This window comes from Pteropus alecto, unplaced genomic scaffold (assembly GCF_000325575.1).
Source record: "Pteropus alecto unplaced genomic scaffold, ASM32557v1 scaffold45, whole genome shotgun sequence".
In the NCBI taxonomy this organism is placed as follows: domain Eukaryota; kingdom Metazoa; phylum Chordata; class Mammalia; order Chiroptera; family Pteropodidae; genus Pteropus; species Pteropus alecto.
Window position 1 is genome coordinate 28,183,313 of NW_006442491.1, and position 9,778 is coordinate 28,193,090.

Here is a 9,778-nt window from a genome sequence, read left to right on the forward strand (position 1 = left end):
AGCAGTTGCTTTTAATTTCTAAACCTGTGTTGTCCATCTAGCTCTCATTTCTAAAGGCTGGGGCCAGAGAGATAGAGAGAGCTCCCACAGAGCTAGCGAGAGTTGAGTTCAGGTCTCAAGTTGCTGAGTGTAGGGATGGCTTCTGGATAGACTTTGCAAAGCTTTGCCCTTGACGTAAACCCACTTCACTTGGACACAGTGCTTCACAGTTTACAGAGCATGTTCACAGACATTTGCTCATGTTAACCTATACATAGGCTTTCAAGGGGCACCCAGGGCACATGCTCCCACAATTTTCTCAGAGGGAAAAATGTATTTAAATTCCCCAGGAACATGAAATCAGGAGTATAATTTGTGGAACATAGAGAATAGTTTCATTTATTTTACAAAAATATATAAAAATTTGCCTATTTTTTTTTCCCATCTAGATGTCTAGCCAGGGCCAAGACAGGGCAAGCACAAATCTTGGAGACCAAAGACACTTTCCGGCACAGTCCACTCCTCTGGCTACTCAGACATCCACCCACTCCCACTCATAATTACGTTCCACTCAAGAACAAAATCATCATGCTTTATCCCAACAGGACCAACAGCTCTCCTGAAATAAGGACATACTCTCTTAGCCAAAAATGAGAGCCAAAGCCCCATCCGTCAGTAACAGCAGTCTGGGTGACGTCGGGTTCTCGTCTCATTCTTCCTTTAGTCCTAGAGATCACAGGCCTACCCCAGTATGCTGTAGTATGCAGATTAAAATGTAAATTTAACCATCACCAGCATTCCTCATATGCAATACACACACAGACACAATCGGAAAGGAAATCCTCGTAGCTGCTAGAGCTCTCATTTCCGTCATTGAGTCCAAGGCCATGGTGATGTTTATAATTTCTCTTTTTCCACTTGCTAGTCTATGTTCTCTTTGGCCTCAGCCAGGACCTTGTGGTTGAAGTATTTTACTGGTGAAATGACTCGGACTTTAGTGATCCTTGGGCTGCTGTGGTCTTCTATTAATCTTTTACTGTGGGATGTGGAAGTCCGACAGGGCACCCAGAGAATCCTCTAGTTCTCATATACAGTCTTCCATGCCACCACTGTAGCAGCAACCTGATTTCCCCTTGATCAGGAACAATCATGCCAGCCAGTAGAATAACCTACTTCTTTGCCTGTAGTTTCAATGGTGTGATGGGCTCAAAATGGCCGAGTGGCAGTCTCAGCTTCTAATTCAATCCATGTGTTCCCTAATAGAAATGGTCCTCCCTTGGGAACTATAATCTCTAAGCCATGGAAGTGCAAAGTTTCAGGGATGGAAAGCAACACTTTGGTGATTTTGTGCAATCGTCAAGTAGCCACTCCCATTTCCGCCTCAGCATTGCTGGATCCATGTTTTCTGGGCGCAGGAGAAAGAGCGCTGTGGCTGATGCAAAGTATATACTGCACCCTGTAGGACAGTACCCCAACATTGCAGTGTCTTCCAGGTGGCCCTATAAGGGAGTCTTTGATAGGTCATTTCAATGTCCTGTAAGTCCAGCTGCTTCTATTAGAATATATGATGAGACCAGAAAAGTCCACAGGTATAATCAATCACACAGCTGCATTTCTTTTGCTATAATATCAACTCTCTGGTCAGAGCGATGTTGTATGGAATACCAGGACCGGAACCAGGGTGTCCATGGATGGTGTGGTCAAAGAGGGCAAATCCACATATGGAACATACAAAATTGCGCTCCCTCCCTGATGGAAGAGGTCGATGTAATGGACCTGCCACCAGGTGGCTGGTTCTTACAGGGAATGGGTGCCGAATCAGGAATTCTGTGCAAGTACGGCCCTCAGTGGTGGTTTTAGCTAAATCAGCCTTGTTGAGAGGAAGCCTATGTTGTTGTGTCCACTGATAAACTCGGTCTCAGTTACCATGGCCATTTTGTATGTGAGGCCATTGAGCAAGTATAGGATTGCTGGGGAAAAGGAAATGACTGACATCTACAGAACAAGTCATCTCGCCCATCTATTGAGAGTCACTTCTGCAGTGGATACCTTTTGGGGGGATTTTTGCACAGAAAACAAATATCCTCTCCTTCTGTGCCCACTGTTAGAAGTCCATCCGCATACCTTCTTCCACAGACCTCCTTATTACCAATTCTCCAGTCTTGCTCTTTCCATGTTCCTGATCACCCAGACAAACCAGCCATCCTGTGAATACTGGACTTCTGTCTCCATCTGGATAAACTGTGCAACCGTATGTAGTTATCCCTCGTTATCGGCAGGGGATTGGTTCCAGGACCCCCCATGCATACCAAAATCCATGGATGCTCGAATCACTTATATAAAATAACATAGTATTTTAAATCATATTTAAATATTATAGGATGCTCAAATCACTTATATAAAATGACACAGTATTTTAAATCATATTAAAATTATACTTTAAATCACCTCTAGATTTCTTACACTAATACAATATAAATGTTATGTAAATAGCTGTTATACTGTATTGTTTAGGGAATAATGACAAGAAAATAGTCTGTACACATTCAGTACAGACCCAAACAGCAACCAATCATAGGCCTAACTACATATTACACATCGGCAACAATGTAACCTTTTTTCGGAATATTTTTGACTTATGGTTGGTTGAATCCGTGGATGCAGAACACACGGCTACGGAGGGCCAACGGCACTCCTGTAGTGATGCCACCATCCATTTCCAGTTGGCACCAGGCCGGAGCTTTTTCTTCCTCCATCAGTTGATCACAGGGAATTTGCCACTGGGCCTTAGGTGTCGATTGGGGAAGAGGTGGCCACGTGGCAGGAATAGGTGGCATAATCTGAACTGTTTCACTTTCACCTGATGATAGAATGCCGCACTGCATGCCTCGCTTTATGGCTCGAGGGATCAGATGACACCTAGTTCGTGATGGCAGCTCAGGTTGCACAGTCACTTCGTGTCTCATGCTCAGGTGTTCGGTCTCTACCAGGGCCCAGTAGCAAGCCAGACACTATTCTCAAAAGGACAACCGTTATTTGCAGAAGAAGACATGACTTTGTTCCAAGTCCTAGGGATAGGCACTGAGATTTTTCTATTAGGGCTTGCTGAAAGCTCCTTACAGATTGCCTATGTCACAGACAATTTAAGCATCAGTGGATCTGCTGGGTTATAAGTCTTCCAGTTGGCAGAGCCTGTTGCACTGCAGCCTGAATATGCTTTGGGACTCATTCAAAACTGGATATTTTATGGGTTACTCAGTAAATAATTTGGCGCAGCACACACAAACGGGTGTACATCACCTTCCAAACCCAAAGAGGGCACCGGTTGCTGTGCATTTTTTCTTAGTGACAGGAGCAGCAACTTGCCTTTCACGAGGAGAGGATAACCTGGTGTTTCCTAACCTCTGGGTCCCTAAAAACTTTACCGAGGTGCCAGACCTCTGGACGTGGGGTTTATATACCAGCTTCCAGCATGCCTGGGTCTTACCGAAACATCTGGTATGCTTGCTTTTTCCTGCTCTGTAGGTACAGGATGATATCATCAATGGAGTGGATCAGTGTTTTGTTATGGATAATCAAAGTCTCTACAGATTAGATGATGACAGAGAATAGAAAATCGCAGTAAGAAAGTGAAGATGTATTGCTGCCCAGCCAATGGTTTTTCGTGGTCCTCGCTAGCTGATAGAGAGAATAACACTTTCCAGGCCAAGAGTTGAATACAAAGTGCCAAGACTGTGATGATTTGCTTTAATACAGAAACCACATCTGAAAAAAAACAACAACTGCAGTTTAAACCACCACCTGATAGAGTTACAGTGTCCATTCATTGGAGAAAGATAAATCTTTTCAATAATAAGCAGCCCTTGTAGGCGCTTGCCATTTTAAAGCTTATAAAATATTTTCCCATCCATGATTTCATTAATCCAATTAAAGACTAGTGAAGTAGAAGGTATTATCCCCATTTCACAGGCGGGTAACAGACTCAGAGAGGCTAAGTGACTTGCCTAAGATAACGTAGCTGAGTTGATAGGCAGGACTTGAATGCGGTCCAGTGCTTCTAACAACTCCAGTTGAGAGTCAGTTCATGCCTCCACCCGTTCACCCCTGGATCAGTCCCCAGCAGCACAGGGGTACCTGGCAAATGCAGCATGCTCAGGACATGCAATCAGAAGGCAAGAAGTGATGAAAGGAATGGGTGGGAAATGGGCCACAGCAGCTCAGTTGGGCAAGGCCTGAATAACTTTGTTCCAGAAACAAGATGCTAATCGGGGTGACTCCCAGGCATCCCCACCTACTCACCTCCTAGGCACTCAGACACACGTACCCCAGGCAGCCACGCCCTGGCAGAGAAGAGAGGGAAAGCGCCAGGGCTCCATGATAAAGCTCCCAGCTCAGTCCCCCAAAATACACAGCCTGGAAACCAGGGTCAGGCAGCCCATGGATTGCCCGTGAGTAGACAGCACCTCAAACAGGGGGACCTGCTTTACGATGGCCGAAAAGACTCCATGGATACACAGATGTCCTTCCTTTCGGCTCTTCTGGAAAACACTTCTCTTGCTCTCTCCTGCCTCCTACTTAACCCTGAAACCAGACTGCAGTCTCAGGGACTCCATGCTGGATCACTGGACGTGGCCTTCCACATTCATTGACTACATTTTAACTGCCTCTGAGTTGATTGAAATCAAAACACCAACATGTATGGGATTTGTTTGTCTTTATGTTAAAGTAGTATGGTAATGAGGACACATTAGAGACTTACTGTGCACTTGAAAGACATTTATATAGCACCTCACATATACTAGATCCTATTCAAGCACTTTATAAGTATCAATTCATTTAATCCTAACAACTCTCTCAGGTAGGTACTTATATTATCCCTATTTTACAAATGAGGAAACTGAGGCTGAGAGGTTAAGGAACTGACTGTTGAAGGTGACGCAGACAGTGTGTACGGAAAGAGCCAGAATTAGAACCCGGGCAGTTTGGCTTGGGGCCACATTTAATCGCCTTGCTCCTCTGCCTTTCTAAGTGCACTAGCTATATATGTCATCTCTGCCTGAGCTGTGACGATGTTAGGGCAGGTTGGGGGAACACCCTGCTTCTGACAGCACACTGTTTGGAGTTGTTCATTTCATTGTCTGTGTCCAGATAGACAGTAACCTCCCCTAAAGGCACCACGTCTCTTTGAATTAATGCTGTGCCTAGCACAGTGCCTGGTTCACTCAGCTATTGGGGCCGTGAATACTGAATGAGGTGAGGCACTATCATCTCCATCTCACACTTCAGAAACAGGTCGGAGCGACGGACTTGATCGAGGGCACACAGCTGTAGGTTACAGTCAGCACAAACCCGTCTGTCTGCCACCAGGTTACATGCTAAATAGAACACCATTTATTCTTTGTAATGATTGTACTATATTCCTAATACAGAGTTACCGTAATTTTTTTAGCCGATTGGCATTTGAGTTCTTGACAATTTTTCACTACTACAAAAAGCTGCAATAAATCTTTGTACCTATCTTTGCCTACTTCTACACACATTTCCATGGCCCAAATCCCTAGACTATTGGGTCTGCACAGTTCAAGTTTGGTTCCTACTACATTACCACCTAAACAGGTAGTACCAATTTACCATCCTTCCTCCCCGCAAGGTATGAGAGCACCGATTTTCCATGCTGTGTATGTTCAACGTTTAAACTTGCCGGACTGTGTTAGGGGTTTCTGGGACAATTTATGAAGGTAACTATCCTATACAGCATTTCTCTTAACAGAACCTACTTTCTCCTTAACGACTATCAAAAAAATGGTTTGATTTTGGAGACTTTTTAAAAATGCTTCTGAAGTTCATTCCTCTGGGAACTAGGTTCAGCTCTCCACGTCAAGTCCATGTGAACCTACTCAGTCGGGTCTGAACTACATTGCAGAGAGAAAGCGGGGGGAGGGGGGTTGAAAAAGTGCACCCAGAGTTAGGCTCCTTCATCACTCACCGGGAACCCAGCTGCCGCATCGGCTCTGAGTGGGAGTTTCTTTTCATGTCGTTTCCTAAAATAAAAGTCATAACCAGCTTGGGAAGAATTTTTCATCAAGCAGAACAGAGAAGCAGACTAGAGTAGAAGAGTTGGTGAGATCATCCAGTCCACTACCATTATTTATCAGATAAGGAAATTAAGACTCAGGGATGGTGAATGATTCAAGGGCACGAAGAAAAGCAGAAAAAGCAGGGGCAGAACCCAAGGCATTTAGCTTGCGACAGACACTCCCTGGAGGTGCCAAGCAGGTCAGGCTGACAAATGAGTGGGCGCCAAACGGCACAAAAAAGCCCTCACATGTGTCTAGGCCTCCAGGGCTACGAGGCATTTCCAAAGATGACCTCGTCCAAGTGAACTCTGTAACTGCTCTTCGGTGTTACTTCCATAAGGCTTACCTGTTCTGCTGCCAAGAAAACTGCTCCCAAATCAGGCTGATCCAGGCCTCAGGACCCTCAGACACGGATATGGTCGAGGGAAGGAGTAAATCAAGCTAAGAGATATATGACTAAACGTATAGTTAGTTTACGGGATTTCGGAGAAAAAGGAAGAGTAACTACAGCCATGAAATACCCTGTATATAATGAAGAGCTCAAGAAAGAATTACATTCTCATAAAGTGGGCAGAGCTTTACTGGTTTTGCATTTCCTTAAAGGTATTAGAAAGGAACACACGAAACGCTGGAATGTGGGATTTATCTCCAGTTTACTTAATTTGCTTGTTTACACACACGCTCTGTGTGTATATAACAGTGGCAAGAGCCATTCTCTAAATACAATCTGGTACTCAGACTATGACAGATGCACATGGAAAATGAGGCGTCTGTGAATGAACCTCAACATGGAGAGGCGAAACAAGCATGGCAGTATTCTGTGATCACGGATACCTTCAAAAGCCTCTTGGTCAGCACCGGGGACAACAGACACTTTTCAAAAGACAATACAAGACTATTTCGACAGGAGACTCAGACCCCAAATGACACTCAAAAGGTGTTAATTTCCCTGTCTGCTCTGGAGGAGCCCAAAAGTTCTTAAGGCTTCGTCAAGAAAAAGTGGGTGGGGGATTACTGCCTGCTAAGCACATGGGCGGGGCATTTTGCATGCATCATGTCCCTTCATTTTAACAGCATCATCTCCATTTGACAGATGGGGAAAATGAGGCTTGCCCATGGGCAGACAGCTCTCAGGAGTGGTGCCAAGATTTGAACCCACATTTCACGTTTGCCTAAGCCCAAACTCTTCCAGCTCTGCCATGCTGTCTCAAACAGGGACAGAGGGCATGTTCTCAAGAGAAAGGCAAGGGAGGGTGCTAAGAATGAACAAGAAATGGTGGAAGATGGATCAATGTGCGAGGCTCAGGAAAGGACACTTTCTGCAGAGTTAACTGAATGCTGAGCCTGAATCAGACCCAATGAGAGAAATGTCTAGAGAATTAATTGTGACAAATGAACTCCTGGAGTCATCCTGTGCTTGTTGCCTTTTGGTGCTGACCATGAAACTTAGGAGAGATTTCAATCCCTAAAACGAGCTCTTGCCACCTACCCCACACCCACTTCCACCCCACTTCCACTCCAGAGGGCGAAAAAAAAACCCACAAAAATCATGAGGCCATCATATCATGCCAATGCTCCCAAAGCACCATGGTGACACCTCCGAAATCTCATTGCCGGCGTTTCTGCCACCTTCTTTGGGTACAAGGTATCATGCCTCACTTTGATCAATATCAGGTAACTTACAGCTCAACTGGATACAGAGGATACAAACTACATATTTTAAATACATCTTTATATGAGATATAATGTACCTTGAAAGTTTTCCAGAGTTCAAGGAAACAATCTGAGCTTGAATTAAGCCAGTCAAGGGTAGTGCTTATCAGCTAATGCTATTATCAGGCTTGATGAGAGGAAGGGGGAGAGGGGGGCATCAAAGAAGCTCCAAGGATGATTATCCAAAATGCCAGGGACTTGGTTTGAAAGGTTTAAGGAGATGGCCTGGGGGAGGAGCGGAAGTATCTTATCATACAGAATATAAGTGTGCCTCTGGGGACATGGAGGTGACAGGGTTTCTAACCTGTCCCAGCACTGTCACAGTGAAGACCACAGAATGACAAGGTCGGGGACTGAGAAATGCTGCAAAGGGTACAGAAAAGGTTGATTTCGAGACCAGCAGCAAAGGCCCAGGTTTGGTTTGCTTTTGATGGTGGTGCGGCCAAGAGAAGGGTGGGGCCGAAGTCGCCCCACCATTTGATAAGAGTATCTTTGCAAGCAGGTTAGTTTCTTGCCGTCGAAGGCAGTGGAAGACATTTTCCTTTACTTCTGACGTCATAATCTTGTCCAAAAGGTAAAAACGCCTTGGGCCACAGCAAACTGATCAATGTACTTATCATATGACTCTGAAGCACTATACCAGTCAGTCTATACCAATATATGGTCAGGAAAGTTTCAGCGCAATTATGCATTTTGTAAAAATTACTGTGACTGAGCTTAAAACTCATCACGTTATTATTAAAATGTCTACTTTCTCTGGTTTCACTCTTAACAGGGAGAACAGCCCCATGAGGTGGAATTGAATACCATGAGTTTGGTTTATAAAAAGTAAGTTAGTGTTCTAAAATTCACTCAAAGTAATCTACACAAGTGCCAAAGTGCTACAGTGGAGTTGTGAGTTACTTTCACGAGTTTTGTCGACAATGAACAAATGCCATAGTTGTTATTAAAAACTATACAGCATTCACTCAATATAGAAAGGAGAAAAAAGGTAACCTTATTGCTTCAAACGCCAATATATAATAGACAACATGAATGAAAAATTACCAATGTCCATTACATAAAATCATCCAATATTCAGTCTCAGAGGCACTCCAGTTTAACTGTTTTGGCAGCTAGTCACAAGCCGGTTGTAATATTTAACATTCCACAAATGAAACAAATACGAAAACAAGAGAATGTCTTTCAGGCAACGGGTGGTTGTTTTATAAAGAACCCTGCTGGAAATAAATGCTTATGCAAAACTGACCAGAGGGAAACACTATTAAATAACAGCATTAACAGCCATTAAAACAAAAGACAACTCGAGTCAGGGAGAGAACCATGGCCGCAGAGAGGAGTCCTGAGGCCCTGGCCTCCCCTCCGGCCACACAATAGAGGCCTTCCTGATTCTATCCGCTAACTGAGCCGTAGCTCTGCCCTCTAGAGACAAAAGGGACGGTCCAGATTAAGATCAAGTCTTGCCAGAAACAAAAAGTGCCTGACTGGGAATGGTGGTGCTTGTGACACAGGGTGATGCCACCAAGAACAGTCTGGGGACTGAACCTGCTGCTCCCCAGACTATACCGTCACCCACCAAAACTGCCTGGCAAGCTTCCTCTCTGAAGTAGGATCAATAATTTAGTCAAATAACTAAGAAAAATAAGTGAAAAACATATTAGCCATTGTCCTGCTGTTACCCTTTTGTTTCTCTTTTATTTCTTATGACTGTCTTGCTTCAGATTCAAACTAGAGCTCTGGGGAGGAAGTCCTGGGGAAAAAGATTTCAGATACCAAAATCCGTATGTCCCATACCAGCCCAGCAAACCAAACAGGGTGCCAAATACTTTCTGGGACAAGTTATGGAAATAAACGGCCGTGCACAGAAACATCCACACCCAAATGAAGGTCAGGGAGCCCAGGGCGACGACCAGGGAGGTGATAGCCGTGTGGAGGCAGTGGCTTCGGTCCGTCTTCACCTCATGCAGCACAGCCATCTCCTCCACAATCATGAGGGCACAGAAGGTCAG

The 9,778-nt window shown here is 44.6% G+C and overlaps 1 protein-coding gene across 1 annotated transcript in view; it reads right to left on the reverse strand.

The window, feature by feature from the left end:
* Nucleotides 1–6,690: 6,690 nt before the first annotated feature.
* The window catches only part of FITM2 (fat storage inducing transmembrane protein 2), a 5,261-nt gene continuing 2,173 nt past the window's right edge, over nucleotides 6,691–9,778 (reverse strand). The window contains 1 exon segment of the mRNA XM_006921830.3: nucleotides 6,691–9,778. This exon segment is cut by the window's right edge and continues 6 nt beyond it. Coding sequence (XP_006921892.1) covers nucleotides 9,464–9,778 — 315 coding nt within the window. The 3' untranslated portion in view covers nucleotides 6,691–9,463.